General features: G+C 32.2%; 2 protein-coding genes across 6 annotated transcripts; both read left to right on the top strand.

Moving 5' to 3' along the window:
* The first annotated feature begins 5,270 nt into the window (after positions 1-5,270).
* Positions 5,271-10,091, top strand: LOC143056494 (eukaryotic translation initiation factor 5A-1-like). 5 transcript variants are annotated; one of them, XM_076229568.1, is made up of 5 exons: positions 5,271-5,385; positions 6,685-6,865; positions 7,170-7,274; positions 8,215-8,346; positions 9,874-10,091. In XM_076229568.1, exons 2-5 carry the CDS (start codon positions 6,692-6,694, stop codon positions 9,934-9,936), a joined length of 474 nt encoding a protein of 157 aa, XP_076085683.1. In that variant the 5' UTR covers positions 5,271-5,385; positions 6,685-6,691; the 3' UTR covers positions 9,937-10,091. The 5 variants fall into 5 exon arrangements, with proteins under 5 accessions (XP_076085683.1, XP_076085684.1, XP_076085682.1 ...); XM_076229569.1 differs by lacking the exon at positions 5,271-5,385 and adding an exon at positions 5,543-5,628; XM_076229567.1 differs by lacking the exon at positions 5,271-5,385 and adding an exon at positions 5,548-5,670.
* Positions 10,092-14,717: 4,626 nt separating this feature from the next.
* On the top strand, positions 14,718-19,528 carry LOC143056493 (eukaryotic translation initiation factor 5A-1-like). Its single transcript, XM_076229566.1, has 5 exons — positions 14,718-14,864; positions 15,973-16,168; positions 16,608-16,712; positions 17,672-17,809; positions 19,231-19,528. Exons 1-5 carry the CDS (start codon positions 14,839-14,841, stop codon positions 19,294-19,296), a joined length of 531 nt encoding a protein of 176 aa, XP_076085681.1. The 5' UTR covers positions 14,718-14,838; the 3' UTR covers positions 19,297-19,528.
* Positions 19,529-21,197: the final 1,669 nt, after the last annotated feature.

Below are 21,197 nucleotides of genomic sequence, written 5' to 3'. Positions count from 1 at the left end.
CAGGAGCGATGAGAGATCGGTTTTTAATTAGATTAGCTATTTACATATTTGTTCCATTTTGTAGGTCTGTTTATGTTCATTTTATGACACCCTTCTTTGAAACGGTGATACTTTTCATTTTTTGATAGTATATAATATCCCTTTATCTATTATGGGTTCACTTGATGTTCTTTCTAAAATGCATTTTGAAACTGACTATTTTTAAAATATGTTGGCTTTATCAGACGTAATATCGGTAAGTTTCCCATTTTTTCTAAATACAGAAATGCATGTATTAGCATTTCCCCGACTTTTAATGTATGTCCACAAATTGTTTCTGTTGTTTTTTTTTTATCTTATAAGCTAGTTCTTCTACTGGTAGGTCAAATATAATTTTTTTCGATGTAATTCCAGTTAGCACTTTATTGTATTTCTCTTTATATTGTTATTTTCAAGTGTTATCAACCCAGGGTGATTTTTTTCTTGTTTGTGCTGTCTTTTGGCCGGGATGTTTTTCTTGAGGCTATAGTAGGCTATCTGTGAATGTATTCTACTGACCGTTGGTAGATGAACTATGGCCAGTAATTAAATTTAAAAAAATTCTTGTGTGAGTTTGTTAACATCTTGTTTTATGTTCTCCGATTTTCTTGTTGATACTGGTTATTTTCTTGTTGATACTGGTTATTTTCTTGTTACGTTTTACAGATACTAGACAAATATCATGGTCTGCATTCCCGATATATATAGGAACATAGTCTCAACTACATAGTCTCAACTACATAGTCTCAACTTGACTATGCTTGGTGAACATAAAATCAAGTGTTCTACCTCGATCCCCTTTAGTATTTTATTTTACAATCTACTCAAGTGCACGCCAATATTTAATTATGATCAATTATGATATTAAGAAGTTGTTCGTGAAGCTTAATGTCTGAATTGCTAGGGATGGTGCATGAAATCACGGGGACTTCCTATACTTAAGCATATAGTGTAGAAAGTCCGAGTCTGATTGCCTGAATATCCCAGTCTTCGTGGTTAAGATTAAAGTCACTAGCAAGAATGGTTGTAGAACTCACATTTTGATTTGTGTGATCTAATGAGATGTAACTTGGTTCATGATCGCTTTTTATAATGTCTAATTTGTTAGGGGGGTCGTTTTCAAAAAATGTCGAATTTTCAGTACACCCATGCTAACTTTTTTATTTCTAATGGAAATTTCAGTTGTAATGGTTTAAATGAAAGCTTGTCGGATTTGTGATTCAGAACATTAATAATAAACACACCTTACATCTATTTTGATAAGATTAAACTGCATTTAAGACCCATTTTGGGGGTATTTGTCTGCGTACAGTGTCAGAAAAACACATTTCAAATGATTTTTTTGCGATTTTCTGATCGCCTTGATATCTACAAAAGGGACTTTTTAAGAACGTTAAATATTATTCTAACGAAAATTCGTAGCTTCTATATCACTGTATGTAACATATTATCTACAAACTAAATTGAATCTGCGTACAGGAGGTTCATGTCTTTCCTGTTACCACTACTTATATCAGCCGTGAAATTAATCTCCCTATGAATATTGAATCAGTCAGTGTTGATTTCAAAAGTGCAAAGTAATCTTTACATTTAAAACGCCTCGTTTCTTGAACGACAGTGTAGAGAAAAGAAATTTCAAGACATTTAGTGAAAAAAATATAGCGTACTTTTTTTAATGTCTATGCTGTTACCACCAATTTTGATTAAATACACCAACAGTATATTTGTAAAAAGTGCAATAACGTGTTGGAAACCAAATTCACAATAGAAAAATATAATCACTTCTCCAAAGGGAGTAGTTATTTCACAACAGCAATCAAAAACGAAGAAATTTGTCTATCCTGTTATGTCTATCCTGTTACTATGGTTGCTATGGTTACAGTAACAGCATAGACAATTGTAGACAAAAACGTCGTTAATTTTTTTATCTTAACATATAGGTGCAAAACGAATGAAATATTTCGTTGTTTGAAGTCATCTTCAGGTTATAACGTCTTAATCTTCCCAATTAAGCATTCGCAGGTGCAATACTGATATCGGTAACAGGATAGACAAAAAGGTAACAGGATAGACTTTTATATAGTAATATATCAGAAACGTACGTTCCTGTTACCAATGAAATATAGAGAAAAGTAAACTAACTTATGAGGGATTTACTTGATGTTGGGTTTATTTGAAAGGGTGAAAAAATGCCGAACAATATAAATTGCTATCTTAGACTTGCATTACTGGTGCTAATTTTTACAACCTTTGAAAACCAATTTTTAGAGGCATTTTTCAGTACAACCTGGAAAATTGGCAAATTATCTATTATATTACAGAATGAATATATATAGAAGTTTATTCTCTTGAAAACCATCTAATTGTCTACGTAAAACAAGCTTAACATTTTATCTTAACCTTTTCTTAATAACCCAAAATTTCTTTTGAAAATGGTAACAGGATAGACAAAATAATGTACCACCGATCAAAAAATGTTATAACATATTCTTGTATGACATCATTAAGATTGCATCTTTTAATATGTTGTTCTTAAAGTACTGTTTGTTATGATTTGCTTATGTAGAGGGTTGTTTGAATAAGTAACTTTTAATAATTTTTTCAATTTCAAAATTCGACATTTTTTGAAAATGACCCAGGGATGGTACATAAAATACCCAATCTTTGAGGTTAGAATTAAAGTCACTAAAAAGAATGATTGTAGATTTTGCATTTTGGTTTGCATGATCTAATAAGAGGTAAAGTTGTTCATGGTCGCTCAGTGTCTGGTTTGTTAGGGATCAGTGGTCAAAATATCCCAATCTTTGAGGTTAGAATTAAAGTCACTAACAAGAATGATTGTAGATTTTGCATTTTGGTTTGCATGATCTAATAAGATGTAAAGTTGTTCATGGTCGCTTAGTGTCTGGTTTGTTAGGGATCAGTGGTCAAAATACATTTAAATGTTTAAAAACTTATTTATTTTAAATTCAAATATACTACTTTTTTTAACCCTACATGCTAACATTGCCTATGTAAATTTTAAAATTGTTTGCATGCACATTGAACGACAAATTTATGTGACGTATATAAAAAAAAAATCTGACGTCAGACACACAAATCAATGAATGTGTTTGTAGATAGATGTTTTTGTGTTCTGTTAAATTGTCCCTCTTAAAATTGTTATACGATGATGACTGATGTACCCATATTTTGACTATTTTATTTATAGTGTCTGTTTAGTTTACGCATTAATGTAAATATAACGAGACTGTCATCAAAGTGAGAGGGTTAGCGCTATAATACCAGGTTTAATCCACCATTTTCTGCATTTGAAAATACCTGTACCAAGTCAGGAATATGACAGTACTTGTCCATTCGTTTTTGATGCGTTTTGTTATTTGATTTTGCCATGTGATTAATTGATTTTCCTCTAAGTTCAGTATTTTTGTGATCTAACTTTTTTTTAGTCCTTATAGTCTAGCTAGTATGTAATGTATTTGCAAAGTCTTTTGTTAACAATTTAATATTTAAACTTCCAGGTTAAAATTTCATCGCAATGGAAAGTATTATGACAAGCCGTTGTGGAATTTATTCCCTATTCATTAATGTTAAAAGATGATTTTTTAATATTTAAAGGGAAACTTCGCAAAAAAATGAAAATTTTATATTATGTTTATTTGATATAAATAATCATATATTCATAAAAATTATTGTTCAATTCTTCTAAATAAGTGATTAAAATTAAAATTAAAATCCCACTATCACTTCTCGACTTATTATTGATTTATTTTGAATTTATTGAAAAATTAATTTTTGACCGTCTTCACATTGTAATTTATTGAACCATAAAATTAATTTCTGACTCTTCACAGTGGCGGATCCAGAGGGGTCCGGGGGTTGGAACCCCCCTTTTTTGGCCGATCAATGCATTTGAATGGGAGCATATAGTTGGAACCCCCCTTTACTCTGGGCTGAGACTACTGACTATAACATATGTGTATATATGTCTCTGCATATGGTAGTATGTTATAGTAGTCTCAGCTCTGGGTTGGGATCCCCCCTTTTTAAAATGGCTGGATCCGCCACTGCTTCACATTGTATTCAAAATGAATTATTGCCGTTCATTATAAATAAATTTCTATCAAAAATAAGGCTCAAAGAACTTTTTATATTATTTATATTAACAATAACAACATACACACATGTTGGCGTATGAACATACAACGTCAGAGTGGGCATGCGCCATAAAAATTGACAACATTGGAAGTAAAAGGAATACTTTTAACCAATCAGAAGACAGTAAATACACCAAATTTATTTATTAGAAACAGAGATGATCAGAGATGTCTCTGTTAGAAAATAAAACCTATTTATTAATATAAGAGACATATAATTTAGTATTATATGTCTCTGTTAATATTAAAAAATGACCATTTTTTAATAATTAAAAATATTTATTAATATTAAATATTCGATTTTATAATATCATAAAATAATGTTTAATATTAAAACATAATATTAGAAAATAATATTTAATATTAATAAATGATTTATTAATATTAATAAATAGGGAATAAATTCCACAATGGCTTGCCATAAAATATCTAACAATGAAATATTTTCCTATGGAAAAAAATCTTACAATTTCGTCTCGAACATTTTTTGGGACGGATGATATTTCATCCGATTAGAATTTTGCTTTACTAATCCGCCTGTGAATCACTGATCATTTAATACAAAATATTCTGTCAGTCACTTAATTATTAGTCTGAGATTAGTAAAAAAATTTTCTCCAATTGAATCTTCAGTGACTTGAATAGGCCACTGACAATTATATTGTACCAGGGTACAGGATCATATATAACTCGTTGCTTGCTGAAGTCTCAGGCTGAGCCAGAAGACAGTGAAGTAAACATTGGAAAAATAATATGATATTGTATTAAAACTCAAACTTAAAGACGTCTTGCACTGTCGGCCCGGGGTGGGTGTTTTCTTTGTGATGTGATCAGTGGCGGATCCAGAACTTCTAAAAGGGGGGGGGGGCGCTGACTGACATAAGGGGGGCCCCGCTTCGGTTATTCTTTCATGATTCCCTATATAATCATGATCAAACTTTTTCCGGCCAAGAAAGGTGGGCCGGGCCCCCCAGGATCCGCCTATGGTGATAATGTTGTGCTACGTTTTATTATTAAATCAACAACGTAGAAAGTCAGAATACCAACAATCTCGGTGATTTTAATTTTATATAAGACCGTTAACTTTCGCTTTTACGATTTTAGACCGCTTGCATCAATGAACTTTAGTCAAGGGAGAAAACTGTGTGAACTAACGTGGAACGCATGCGTAGCAGGGCCTTTTAATATTTCACCGGAACACAGGCAACACGTGAGTTCGGATGTTTCTGCAAAAGAATATAATTCAACCCTTAAAAAAGTCTATAAAAACAAACACACATGAATATTAAACAAGCTCACAAATCAAATATCTTGAAAAAAAAATGAAAAGTGTAAATTGAACGGTCGAAGTCATTAAATGTGACATGCGGCTGTCGGACCGAGTTTGTCATCCATCTTTGTTTTGTGGAAACCTCGAAACAACACATTAGAAGTATCCAGTTGTGCAATACTTGTATTTTTAACTATCTCTTAATTTGTTCTGGTATATGAATGTGTAAATTTTCTTTTAAACTTACTTAAAAGAATATCCTCGGTGCCCCAAAGTTAGTCATTTTAAAAGTAGTTCAACTACTCAAAACGTTCCCCCTTTTTTTCTCCTTTATAAAATAATAATTACTACCTTAGGAAATTACTCAATCCCGACTCAAAATGTTATAGAGTTGGTTGTCAACTTCAGTGTTCCAATATTTGGTTATACAATGTAATTTTGTGTAACCATGATGCTAAAAAGTTGAGATGCTCTTTCACATTTGGCATGGCACTAATCCAAATAAATATGACGTCTGGCAAGGCTATTTTAATTTTTTTCTAGGACACCTTCCTATGACGTCAGAAGGCTGAGGCCAATTATTACGTCTGGAGTTTGAGAGCAAGTTTTGAAGGCAACTATGGGACCTAATTTTGAATTTAATTTTTCATCGCCAGTGAGAAATTTTTATGTAGTTTCAAGTCCTACCTTTTTTGTGCTTATTGTAAAATATTTCCAGAAATATCCAAAACGAGATAAAATATGATAAGATTCCATTTGAGATGGGCAAAAACTATTTTTTTTCAAAACAATTTCCCTTAAATATCAAAGAAACATTGGTGAGGGGGGATAGGACCTTTATCTGGACTCCGGGATCGGGTGTTTTTAAGCTTGGGATTTCGGGATTAACCCTTTCGGGATCCGGGAATCATTTTTTTGGATTTCGGGACGTCGGGATTTACATTTTTTAAATTCGGGACCTCGGGATTTCGTTTTTTTAAGTCCGGGATTTCGAGATCAGGACCCCTCCTATCCCCCCTCATTGGTGAATATAAAATATTAAAACTGGTAAAATTTTACAAACCTGAATTTCCCGATAATGTAAGTCAAACGTTCCAGAAATTCTGGTCCATTAAATTTTACCGATTTTAATATATTAATGACATGACTAGTCATCAGAAATTATTCTGAAACTTTTGAAATTATATAACACATAATAAGTTAAGAAAATGTATATAAAAAGATGTGTTTTTGTTTCAGGTTCACAATGGCAGATGCAGATGTAGATGATGATTTTACCACAGGTGATGCTGGGTCTTCTGAAACATACCCACAACAGTGTTCTGCTCTAAGGAAAAATGGACATGTTTGTATTAAAAACCGTCCATGCAAAATTGTGGAAATGTCAACTTCCAAGACAGGAAAACACGGTCATGCTAAGGTACATATCTCGCATGTGCAAATGTATATAATTTAAAAAATTGGCTGATACTTTTATCATGTTTACATTAATGACTTCATAAGACATTCTGTTATACTTATCTTTTACTTTGCCATCACTTTATAAACTGCTTCAGGACACTTAACTTTTACAGTTGTACATTTGCATGTATTTGTGTAAACGCATGTTATAAACAATTGTAAAGTCTACCTACTTACAAGTTGTTGTTAGATCTTGATGGTAATAGACTAACAATGACATTTTTTGCAGAGAAAATTATATTAATTTGGTTAATTGTTTTCAGGTTCATATGGTTGGAATAGATATTTTCACTGGTAAAAAATATGAAGATATATGTCCATCTACACACAACATGAATGTTCCTAATGTTATCAGAAAAGATTTTACGGTAATATATTTCTAAAAAATAGTTGCAACTTAAAAAATTTCGGATTGCAGACCATTTTAATCTAGCTTAGAAGTTATAACCATATACATGCAGCAATTTAAACAAAATTTGATATCTTGAGTCAGTTGTGGGTATTACCAATGTTATTTCAACTGATTGGGCGGAGCCGGAGCGTATGTTTTAATTTGCATTAGGGCAGTCTATTTGAAGATGTGTGTGATAAGGATGATTGCCGTTATTATTATTGTTGATTTCTAATCACCTATCAGTGTCATCAAAGGAATTCACAAAAGAATGACTGGACACTTCATTGATGAGTTTATTCTAAAACACCCATCTATAGATGGACTGGTTTATTATGAGCGAACCGGTTAAACCCCGCCTAGTCTAGTGAAATAAATTGAGTAATAATACTATTGGATACAAGTTTATGTACTGGTACATTCGGTAAATTTAAATAATAATGGTGGTACAGTTGTCTCCCGTGGTCCAGATAGTTTTAACTTTAGAAAATAAAAGAAAATCTTGAGGGTAGCAACTATAAATTAGGGTATGTAACAAGTATTTTAATTCGGCCTTATTTGCTGTCATCTGTGGCAATCCTTACTCTCTAATTGAATTGTATCTTACAGACAGACCAAGTTTTTACCACTTCTGTGGATTCATTATTATACACATGGGATATAGTTCAAATTTCATTTTGAAAAATACAAATTTTCTTTAGACATGTGTGGAGACTTCCTTCAAAACCACAAAATGAAATATTCACGAAAAAAACAAATTTCCTCAATTGAATCATTTGTAGCAAAAAACAAAAATGAAAGAAGCCTTATTATCGGCAATTGATGTTGAAATTTTAATTCCATATGACTTGGTCTGAATACGTAGTGAACTTCATTATTTTAAAATATCTAAGTAAATGAATTTTCTTTTATTTTAGCTACTTGACATTAACGATGGTTTTCTATCTCTTATGGATGACAATGGTGAAACCCGTGAGGATGTAAAAGTACCAGAAAATGATTTAGGAAAAGAAATTAAAGATAGATTTGAAAAGGATGAGCAACTTCTAGTAAGTGAAAAATATTTTAAATAAGTTAATAAACATATGTCTTTTTAGTGACAATGTATATTGATCAATCAAATGGTCTTATCACATAGGTGATTATCCAAGAGTCATTTCTCTCTAGTAAACCAGGTTTCCACTGGCATCACTATTTCCCACACTGCTACTATCATTTCAAATTGTTTGCCAGGACCTATTTTGTACAAATTCAAATTCATGTCTAAATAAGTGGATGTATGCAATATAAGGTCACTGTCAACTATCAACATTGAGAAAACCATATTGCTGTCAACCATAGTGTTTTATCTAGAGCTTAATATGGGCATCATAATTTTTTTTAACAAAGAAATAACAAAAGGACACTTAGTGCATCGACAATACCGAATAAGGCTCATTAATATTAAGTTTTACTCATTGAAAAAGATAATGATACATAAATTTTACAAGTTAAGCTGGTTCATAATATTATGATATGAGTATGATATTCCCAGAGTTGAGCAACTTTGATAAATAAATTAAAACAATGCATCTACATGGAATTATACACATTAATCAAGTTGATCTAACCGAAAGTATGTTAGTGCGTGTTGAATGCAAACTTTTTCAATATTCTTCCGTCAGCAGTGTCATTTGTGCATCTGTAGTCATTAATGTAAGAACTGAGATATGGAGATTTCATTTCTCCATGCAAAATTGCTTAAGATAAAAACGCTTATTAAAGGCATGGTTTGACAAAGTGTGAAGCAATTCAAACTTGAATACTGGAGACCTTATGTATGCTCAAAGCAAAAATGATAGAAAACAACCAACATGAACTGCTGAATTTCTGACTTCAAAAAGCTCACAAAGAATGCTGTGGGATTAAACATAGTTGTGAGAGCTTGACCCTTTAATGGGTTTTACTGTTACTGCAGTGAACATGTAGAATGGAACACAATATTAACACTATTTATAGAACAATACAGTGTACATGTAGAATGGAACACAATATTAACACTGTATTTATAGAACAATGCAGTGTACATGTAGAATGGAACACAATATTAACACTGTATTTATAGAACAATACAGTACATGTAGAATGGAACACAATATTAACACTGTATTTATAGAACAATACAGTGTACATGTAGATTGGAACACAATATTAACAGTGTATTTATAGAAAAATACAGTGTACATGTAGAATGGAACACAATATTAACACTATTTATAGAACAATACAGTGTACATGTAGAATGGAACACAATATTAACACTGTATTTATAGAACAATACAGTACATGTAGAATGGAACACAATATTAACACTATTTATAAAACAATACAGTGTACATGTAGAATGGAACACAATATTAACACTATATTTATAGAACAATACAATCTAAACACTATCTGATAACCCTGCATACCATCTGGTATCCACTTAAGGGAAACGATACCAGCACAAAACAGGTGTTGGTTCAGCAGTTCTTTATTTGTATTATAGAAACACAATCTTAACAAATATTTTCATTTTGTTCTTTATTTTTCAGATTACAGTTATTAAAGCTATGGGAGAAGAACTAGCTATTGCTATTAAAACTCAGACAAAGTAGTGCACAGATAACCTTAAGACATATAAAGGCTTGATATTTTGATGTGACAACAAACATTATTTAAACCTTATGACATATGTCCTGATTTGTTACCCAGATTCCTGAAATATCAAGCCTTTAAACATTTATAGTGCTATTAAAAATGCAAAAAACAACTTTTATTTGAATTCTACTGCTTTGCTCAAAAGCAATGTACTTCTATTTCACATAATTTGCTGAAGAGCATTTTCCTTCACTTTTTTGTATAAACAATTTCAAGGGGGAAATGAACTTGTGATCTTTTGACTTATATTTTATGAATATTAATTTATCCATATAGATAACTGTCAGAACAAATTGTGTGAAGTATTTGAAGAACTTGTTTTATATTGACAGCATGGAAAAATTTGGTGCAGGGACTGGATGGGTGGGTGCTGATATTAAAAAAAAAAGAAGGAAGAAAAACTATTTAAAGAAATATTTAGATTGATTTATAGACCTAAATTTCCATTTTTATTATTAATTTAGCTGGTGTGTATTACTGGCAATATAATCCTAATTTTTTCTGAAATTATGTGATGAAGAAATCTGTAATTTCATTCAATTAATTTGAATGATAGACCTGCTAGATCATGTACCAGACATTTATGATCAATGACATTATAATGATTAAAGCAAAGCTTAAAAACTAGTGCATGTATATTTGCAATGTTTTAAGCGAAAGACAAGTTGTGAAAATCTACAACAATCTGCATTAAACAACTTTAACAAGATTTAAAGATAGGTAGAGAGAGAAGCATCTGAAAATATGCCTGTGTCAGCATTCTGACCAATTCAGAATGAGAACGGGTATTTTAACAAGAAGTGCGTTAACAGATCTATAGGGAGAGGAATATGTGGCAGGGATATGTATCTAATAAAATTGTAGAATTTCAGCACTAAATTTTATTTAATAAAAGTTTCTATGGTTGTTGATTAATCTTGATCTTTTAAAAAAAAAGTAAAGCTGTTCAAACTTTTAATCTGGCTTTCATTGTTATTATTTAATTTGTTGAACCTTTTTTTATGAGATAAATTGTTGGATTGAATCTATGAATGCTACTGAGGAAAAAGATGAAAAATTGCTAGTTTACAAAATTTGATTTGAAGCATTCTGGATAGTTTGATATTCTGGTAACCAAAAAAGTACCAATTAAAATGAGAAATTAGTTTGAAATGTTGAAGGGCTGTTCAAACACTGATTTTGGTAAGGGAGATGGGAAGCACTCAAATTGAGTTGGTATTTTTTTTTTCCTTTGAAATAATGAAATAATGAAATAATGCAGAGTTGTAAATAACAAAAAATATAGTTTGGGTCAGAAAATGCTGCTCACATGTTTAATTAGGAAAAAAAACCACTTTACACAAATATTACAGTATTGTGTAACCATTAATTTTCTTCAAATACAAAATAGGATTGTTCATTAATACTTAAAAAAAAGACATGAGACTGTTCCAAAATTAAACCCATTACTAGTTTTAGATTATCCCATAAAAATACATATGACTTATTATCACAAAGATCAAAGGAAAATAAAGACCATCCATATTTAAGTAATTTCATTGCCTACAAAATGATCACCTAGATAATAATCAATAGTATGTGCAGACTGTATTTAAAGCTCTGGGTTGCAATTTAAGATCAAAAGTTTAAACCTTCCTATAAGCATGGTGAATTTACAACAAAAAAAACGAAGTTGACCAATCCATTCTTGATCTACTTGAACATGAAAACCGAAATTAGTTGATCTCAGTCCTGTGAGATGAGCATGGTAATTAAAATAGCATACATTGGTTTGCAAAATAGTGATCACACTTGGTCTTTTGCCTCCCATTAAAGTTCTGCAAGTAAAAGTGAAGAAATTTCGAATGTATTGTATAAATGAACAATCATGAAGTTTTTCAATTGCTGAAATTTGGTCTGAAGGATTTTACGAATTCATATGCAAAAACATAGCCTTGTTCTGCTTCAGTATTTAATCTGATGGTTAATACACAACTACTTGGAAACAGCTCCCCACCATTGAACCTAATTGATACAGGATGTAAATTTATTCCGTCTGTTTTCTTTAGATCTTGTTACCAAATGATACATAAAAAAATTTGCAGCTGATACACTAAAACACCAGCGATACAGGGTGAAGTAATTAAGCCTGCCTTTCTTAATACCAGCATTCTCTCTTAAAACAATAGAACTGTGCATGAACATACCAGGTAGTTGTACATAGAATTGTCTAAAAGAAATACACCAACTACTCTGACTATATGCAAAAAATGATGTATGCAGGTAACTCATATAAAAAAAATGTGGTATGAATGCCAATGAGACAACTATCCACAAAAGACCAAAATAACACAGACATTAATAACTATAGGTCACCGTACGGCCTTCAACAATGAGCAAAGCCCATACCGCATAGTGAGCTGTAAAAGGTCATGTTTTATCAATCATCAGTCTGAGCTCGGACATATACAAGTTGATTTTTGTTTTCGACTTATAGAAGTCAAAACATGTATTTATCATAAAAATGTGTTTTCAATTTTAGACTTATCTAAGTCAGAAAATGACTTGTTTAGGTCTATTTATGTTGATGAAAAAACTTAATTTCACTTGGTGGCCAAACTACACCACCTATGACGGCAAAAATCTGTCTGAGAGTTCACAAGGACTTGAGGTATCTATATTCAATTGTCTAATTGAACATCCTCACTAAACACAGATGTTTCACCTCATTAAGTGTGGTTACATTGTAAGGTTAATTAACATTATCTCCTATTTTTTAGACTCGTTCATATTTTTCTTTAGAAGACAAAGAATTGTCTTTCAATGTTGTCATTATTTGATTTAGATGCATGACCTCCTTATAAATATGCGTGGGTCTTGAAGTTTACCAATTTTGATCACTTATCGACTCGGTAGAAGTCATTATTTGCAACTTTTTGATTCTGGTCAATTATTTCTTGCTTAACAATATTTGACTTATTAAAGTCGTATTTTGTCTTGCATTAAAGGGAGACAAATCCTAAAACTTACAAATTTAGACCTCTATGAGTCAAAAGCACATTCAGGCTTATTTATTATGTCTGAGCTCTGACTGAACGTCATGTCCTTTGTCTTGGACTTCATGGGATCAGTGATCAAGGTTAAAAGTTAAACGATTAGGTCCGATAGAAAGGTTGTTTGAACCAGCCAGGAAAATAATAACATTTCTACTAGACGTGACACGAGACTACTATGGCAGGTTTTACAATTTCAATTTTTTTTTTCAATTACAATAGAAAATGCAGTCAAAATGTACATATTAAACGTATACTTCTATATGTTGTGGTATGCAGATGATGATTTAATCTGCATTTAAAAGCTATCCTGTCGATTGCTTATTGAATAAAAAGAACGTTATACATAGACATAACCTCAACAATTGTGTTGTAAAATTTATTGATCCACCGGTACCCTTTGTGGCAAAACAGCAGTGACAACATAGTTGTACTAAATGTAAACATGTTCATGTGTCCTGAAAACACATGCACATGTTTACATTTAGTACAACTATGTTGGCACTGCTGTATGGGCAAGTAAACGTTTTCAAATATGGTTATAGTTCCCAATTTTGGTGATCTCTCCAAAGATCAAGTTGTGTATTCTTTGCCGTGTTAAGAGTTACAGGAACTTTTTTGAAGGCTTCCAGGGCGAATATTTTGTCTGTTAATCTAAATGGAAGTGAAAATTACAATATATTTGATTTTGATCTCTGTTCCCTGCTCATTTCAGTTTTATGGCCTTGCATGTCCCTTCTAGCCTTCACTGTTGTCAATATGTCATCTTTATTATTCAATTGTTCCAAACTCTGTCATCTCGTCGAGTGTGTAGGCTTCTCGCCTGAATTGTGAGAAGTCATGGTTGTCAACACCGTTCCAAATTTGCAGACTCCAAAATAGTGGTTTTTGATGCTCATCTCATAAGCACGTGTTCTCTAGTCTCAGGAGCTGAGACTACTACTTCAAAGGAAAGGCTGGGATTGAATTTGGTGGTAATAGCTCTAAGTGGGATTCAAAATGTTTGGGGAGGTGTAGGGGGCACATTTTTTTTTCTTCAAAATTTTAAATTCAGATCTTGACATTTGTTTTGTATCAGAAACCTATATTATGTCAAAAATTTGATCACAATCCAAATTCAGACAGTATCAAGCTTGAATATTGTGTCCAAAAATGCCCCAACTGTTTAGGGTTCAACCTCTGCGGTCGTATCAGGCTGCGCTCAGCGAAACATTTTATTTTGTTTTGATGCAAATTCTGTTCGACTAGTTTTAATTGCAGTTGCAAACATGTCTATACAAATTGAAATAGAAACACATACAATGGAAGAAAAACCCCAGTTAATGTGAAAAATCTAGCCGGTAGAAGGGACAGGGTGCCCGCCCCTTTCTCAATTGTGTTTGAAAAAAATGTTTAATTATGAAAGGGAAACATGGAGGCATGACTAGAGCGGCCCCTCTAATGCATTCAGTGCCCCTCCCCCTTTATGGAAATTTCTGGATTCGCCACTTATTATAAGAGCTACCCAAAGGGGGCACAGTAATTGTTTTGCATATCTATCTGTAATATCAGCGTTTCCTCTCCATCGAAACATACGCAACTTTATTTCATTTTATAAAACCTAGAAAATGGTGATATTAAAGTTTGTATTTGTTTTATTTTTATTTTCTAACATGTGATTATAAAAAAATGACCTCATTATCAAATATAATTTATTTACAACTGGTTGTGCAATACTTACTATATATATTGATGCAACTTGAATATTGACGCCATATTACTGATTTCCAATATCTAAAGTGTGAACAGTTTGTGGTAATTCCGGGGAAGACAGGAAAAGGACAAAAAATGAAAAACAAAAATAAAGGATCAAGGTAAGAAGAGTATAAAATAATCAGAGGGATTGTTTTTTTATACCGGGAAAGATCGGATGCATATTTTGCTTAACATTTTAAGAATTTGATGAATTATTACAATTGCATTTTGAAAAGTTTCCAATCATTTATTTTTATCTTTTTCATAACATAATATTTACTGTATGCATCCCTCCAATGCATTTTTAAAATAAATGAAAATTGTAAAAAAGAAAAAGGGGGGTGAATTGTACATAAAAAAATAAATTCAAATCGTCTCGAAAATATATGTCAAGATTAACTAAAAAAGCCACTCTGTGTATGTATACAAAAACTAAATTTAATCTGTTATATTTTGGCACCTTTCTCTATCATCCACTCATTGCACAACATACATACGGGCGCTCGTTGAAAATTAATCGATAACTGGTATGGTGATTTAATATTTACATATTTTCATGTATAGACAAACATAATAATCGTTCAGTATTCCTTGTCATACCCAAACTAGTTTGCGTTAAATAATTTCTATAGAAATAAGGATATAGAAAAGGGGAATCCATAAAATGAGGACAAATAAAAATAGAGAAAAAGGGTATCCATAAATTAAGGACAAGTAAGAAGAAAAAAGGGGGTTTCATACCCCAATTAACCACGACTCCAACAATATAATCCGTATCGCAATGTGAGATGTATCCATTTATTTTTCTCATGATCTTTATATAAAAATTTTGACATATATGGACGTTTCTTCATAGGTATATTAAGTATATCCGACCAAAATGATCAATGTCTTGGTTTAAATATATCTGTTTTCTTGCATACCGCAATTTGGTTTTCGAGTTCATCCAGCACAAACTTTTACTTAAACATTTACTTTAAAACATATCTGTAGAGTATACAACAAAGAAGTTTGCTTTAAATGCTACAACTTTTAAAATAAATCTTCACTCATTAGGTGAACATCTTAGATCACCAACATTTATGGGTATGGGACAAGAAAGCTTAGAGTAAAAGAGAAATTTATTTGTAAAATACCTAGATCTCTACAGTTATTTTTTCGTCCGAGCTTTCAGATTTGCTTAAAATGCATCTGCTACGATTTAAAGTTTGAGTTCTGTGATTTTAGAGCTCGCAAGGAAGCAGCATCAACCATTGTTATCAATGATGAGGAGGAATTTGAACATGGAGATGCTGGAGCATCTAGTACTTACCCAGAGCAATGTTCCAGTCTGAGGAAGGGAGGCCATGTTCTACTAAAGAATCGTCCTTGTAAGATAGTAGAGATGTCTACATCAGCACCAGGAAAGCATGGACACGCAAAGGTATGGTCATGCTTCCCTCCATAAACACAGGCACATGTTTTATCGCAGAGAAATATGAACGTCATGAACGTCTTTATAGCAAATATATGAACAGGATTTTTGCTCGAATTTCCATTAAGGATTGTCAAGCTAAGAGCAGCAAATAACGTCATAAAGAATCCAGTTAGAAAAAAATATACATATACATATATATATATACGTGTAACTTTATTATTGAAGAACAGAGTATGTCTCATATGTAATTTCACATGCAGGGCTGCACTAGCAAATTTGGCTAATGTGTAACTGATTCGAAATCCTGGCACTGTAAATTCGTATGTGTAGTATACAATTAGTTGATGTGACAATACAACTAACTAATAAACCACTTTCTTTTTTTACAGGTGGTTACCTTTGTTTACTTTAATAGTCAACTCTTCTCTATTTGTCATGTTTACAGGTTCACCTCATTGGATTGGATCTCTTCACTGGAAAGAAGTACGAAGACATTTGTCCAGCACACCATAACATGGATGTCCCTAATGTCAAACGTCTGGAATATCAGGTGGGGACAATATCTTTAAATACCAATTATCATGAATATAAGTAGGGAACATGAACTTGTTTTAAGTAAGGCAGCAACCATTTGATTTTCTGGGGGGGCTATGGTTATTTTTTTCGCGACAAGTCAAATGGTTGCTGCCTAATTGTACTCTCAGATCGGTGCTTTGTGTCACTCAATAGAAGTTTTGTTATAATTGTTTTTATACGGCGTTCATAAAATGTTTTCACGATGTCAGACGTCTTCGTCAGAAAACATTTGGTTTCCAGACAATAACTCTAGTATATCAGTATAAGTGTATGAATCTCTTAGAAATTGTATTACAAGGTTACATACCACACACATAAGGTTAAGATAGATATTGGGAGTTATTGCACTTACCTTTTAAGAATTTTGGACCAAAAATTGGCAAAAAGATAACAGATTCCAGACCATAGCATGAGTTTTGTATGAAGTTGTACCACAAGAGTCCATACCACAAAAGGAAGGTTTGGTTGCATTTCGGTGCTATCATAGCCATATTCGTTTAGGAATTAGGGGTCCCAATCAATACAAACAGATACGCCTACCTATGTTGTGTCAAATATTCAATCGCAATCCAAATTTAGTGCTGTATCAAGCTTAGATATAGTGTACACAAATGCCGCAACTGTCAGAGGTTCGATCTCTGCGTCGTATTAAGCGGCACCCAGCGGAGCATTTTATCTTATAATAGTACACTTGAGGCCATTTATCATGCTTATTTTGTATAAAATACCTTTCTGTTCATCTTAATCAATGTTTAATGATAAATGGCACAGTCGTAGATCTAGACTTCTATATGTTTTGGTCTCTGGTGGAGCGTTGTCTCATCGACACTCCGGCGTACCATATCTTCTTTATCTTACAGCTGGTTTGAACTTTCTAAAATCATGCTTAACGATTGCTTATAAATTCAATGTTATTTTATTTTATATATTTAGATTGTTAATGTTAGCCGTGATGGATATTTGACTATCATGGACGACAAAGGTCAACTTCGCAGTGACATCAAGATCGAGGAGGATGATGACCTTGGAAAAGAGATTAAGGTCAAATTTGAAAAAGACGAAGACTTCATGGTACGTTATAGCACTTGTATATATTTATGTTAAAGATATTTTTCGTTTTCGTACATGTTTCCCATAATTAGGTCCTAGTTATATATATGTGTCATGACTATACGGTTTTACCCCACTCTAAATAATTAAGGGGATTATTTGCAGTGCTCTTGTTCGTTCAGTTGTTCGTCCGTCTTCTCGTATATATAAGAGTAAAATGTTCATCATAATTTCTCTAATGAACTACTAAAAAGAATGACTGCATATTTGTCCAGCAGGTTTACCGTGATGAGTTATATATATACGTATCGAGGCACATTTTCGGACTTTGATTAATTACCACAGGAGTTTGAATAAAGTAGTATAGATATACCAAACTCGACTATGAGCTGTGATAGTCAAGTTTGGCATATTGTGATTTTCGAGTAAGGCATATTTATACACCTTTAATTTATTGCTAAGATTTCAAACTCCTGTGCAATTGTGCAACTTACTTCCTGTTTGTCGATACTTTAACTTTTCAATATTTTGAATGTTTTGAACGAACTTAAATATTGGCTGCACACTTTTCTCAGACACTACTTAAAAAATGAAACAACTCGAACAATTGAATTGTCACAAACAGTAAAATGGAAATGATTCCCTGAACTACACATGTATATATGTCTCTGCCTGCACATAACATCATACGACTCACTTCTAGCGCACAACAGTTTGAACTGATACCTTACTACAGGCACTTGTCTCAGTAAAAAAAACTTCCTATATACCTTATAACATATTCAGGTTATAAAGGGGGGAAGTTCTGAGACAAGTGCCTTTGTACCTAACCAATCGTTTACCATCAGTGTGTTTCTGTGGAGCTTTTATTAACTGCAAACTTCCAATATACACTTGTGGTGCACTTTAATATTTGTTATGTTAGCCTGAATATTATGGTGGGGTCTGTACAACATTGTTCTTTTCTTATGTGTTCACTTTAGATAGTTTTTGCATTACTTTATTAGATAAAACGTTGTATTTGTAAAAACATCATAACAGTTTTGTTTCCTTTGAGGCAGTTAACAAACAACAGCTAATAATTTTAAGCGCTTTTAATTTTAATTATGTTACGATCTTTTCATTGTCATGTTATGTACAATTTAGGTAAGGAAAAAAAGGGGGGGGGAGATTTTAAAAATGAATAACTTGGCCTGGTAAGAACTGAAAAAAATCTTTGAACAAAACGAACTGTGAATGAATATTCTGCAGCACAAAATCTAGGTAACAAATGTGAATAAAAGTGAACAAAAATAACCATGCGTAGCAACAAATGAAAATAATTTGTGAATGATCACCCCTACTGCTAGTATACGTACCCCCATGTAATTTGATTCTACATACTTGACCTGAAATTAAAAAGATAACACATATTCTCATCTTTGTTTTGTTTTTATTTTCAGGTCTCCGTCATCAGTGCTATGGATGAGGAGAAGGTCATAGCAATGAAGGCTATTAAACAACCTTGACATTTTTATCTCTATTATACTCATCACTAATTCTATCCCAATAGGATCATACAAATTCCTAACGAGGATCACAACCGGATCACATATATAATTAACTCTTCGGCGAGGAGTTTTTGTGAAGGAAACATGGGGAAGTAACAACAAGTGGAGAGAGAGAGAAAAAAAGTTTCTTATTCTTTTATATCTAATCACACATTCTATCTTCTTATTTAAATAAAATTATTACACTCATTATTTTTTTATACGACCGCAAAATTTGAAAAATTTTTCGTCGTATATTGCTATCACGTTGGCGTCTGCGTCGTCGTCGTCGTCGTCGTCGGCGTCGTCGTCGTCGTCGTCCGTCGTCCGAATACTTTTAGTTTTCGCACTCTAACTTTAGTAAAAGTGAATGGAAATCTATGAAATTTTAACACAAGGTTTATGACAACAAAAGGAAGGTTGGTATTGATTTTGGGAGTTTTGGTCCCAACATTTTAGGAATTAGGGGCCAAAAATGGCCCAAATAAGCATTTTCTTGGTTTTCGCACTATAACTTTAGTTTAAGTTAATAGAAATCTATGAAATTTTGACACAAGGTTTATGACCACAAAAGAAAAGTTGGGATTGATTTTGGGAGTGTTGGTTTCAATAGTTTAGGAATTAGGGGCCAAAAAGGGACCCAAATAAGCATTTTTCTAGGTTTTTGTACCATGATGTTAATATAAGTAAATAGAAATCTATGAAAGTTGAACACAAGGTTTATGACCATAAAAAGGAAGGTTGGGATTGATTTTGGGAGTTTTGGTCCCAACAGTTTAGGAATAAGGGGTCCAAAGGGTCCAAAATTAAACTTTGTTTGATTTCATCAAAATTGATTAATTTGGGTTCTTTGATATGCCTGTTCTAACTGTGTATGTAGATTCTTAACTTTTGGTCCTGTTTTCAAATTGGTCTACATTAAGGTCTAAAGGGTCCAAAATTAAACTTAGTTTGATTTTGACAGAAAATGAATATGTTGGGTTCTTAGATATGCTGAATCTAAAAATGGACTTATATTGTTGATTATTGGCCCAGTTTTCAAGTTGGTCTAAATCGGGGTTGGCCCAAATAACCATTAACTTGATTTGAAATTAAACTTTTATTTGATTCATGAAAAATTGAATAGTTGGGGTTCTTTGATATGCTGAATCTAACTGGTTCTTTGATATGCCAAATCAAACTGTGTATATGGGCCCAGTTTTTAAGTTGGTCCAAGTCTGTATTTAAAATTATCATTTTAAGTATTGTGCAATAGCAAGAAAATTTCAATTGACAGTATTGCACAATAGCAAGAAATATCTATTTGAATATTGTGGAATAGCAATTAATTTCAATTGGAGTTATCTTTCTTTGTATATATTAGTGGTTGCCAGACATGACTATGATGTCATTTTCTATTTTTATTTGCCAATAACTTGATGTAATAACTTCATTGGCAATTTGCCAATATAAAATGTTGCTGATGAAGCTTTTTTTTGGATATTTGCCAGACATGACTATGATGTCATTATCTATTATTATTAGCCAATAACTGTATGTGAATTGCTTTATTGGAAATTTGCCAATATAAAATGTTGCTGATGAAGCTCTTTTTTCTTATCTTATATAAAATGTTTTAGATAATGTATGTTGGACATTTGCCAGACATGACTATGATGTCATTGTCTATTATTATTAGCCAATAACTTTTAGTAAATTACTTCATTGGAAATTTGCCAATATAAAATGTTGCTGATGAAGCTTTTTTTTGGATATTTGCCAGACATGACTATGATGTCATTATCTATTATTATTAACCAATAACTTTATGTAAATTACTTCATTGGAAATTTGCCAATATAAAATGTTGCTGATGAAGCTTTTTTTTGGATATTTGCCAG

This window comes from Mytilus galloprovincialis, chromosome 13 (assembly GCF_965363235.1).
Source record: "Mytilus galloprovincialis chromosome 13, xbMytGall1.hap1.1, whole genome shotgun sequence".
NCBI lineage: Eukaryota > Metazoa > Mollusca > Bivalvia > Mytilida > Mytilidae > Mytilus > Mytilus galloprovincialis.
Note: the sequence above shows the minus strand (reverse complement) of the source record. Positions and strands in the feature narration are given on the sequence as shown.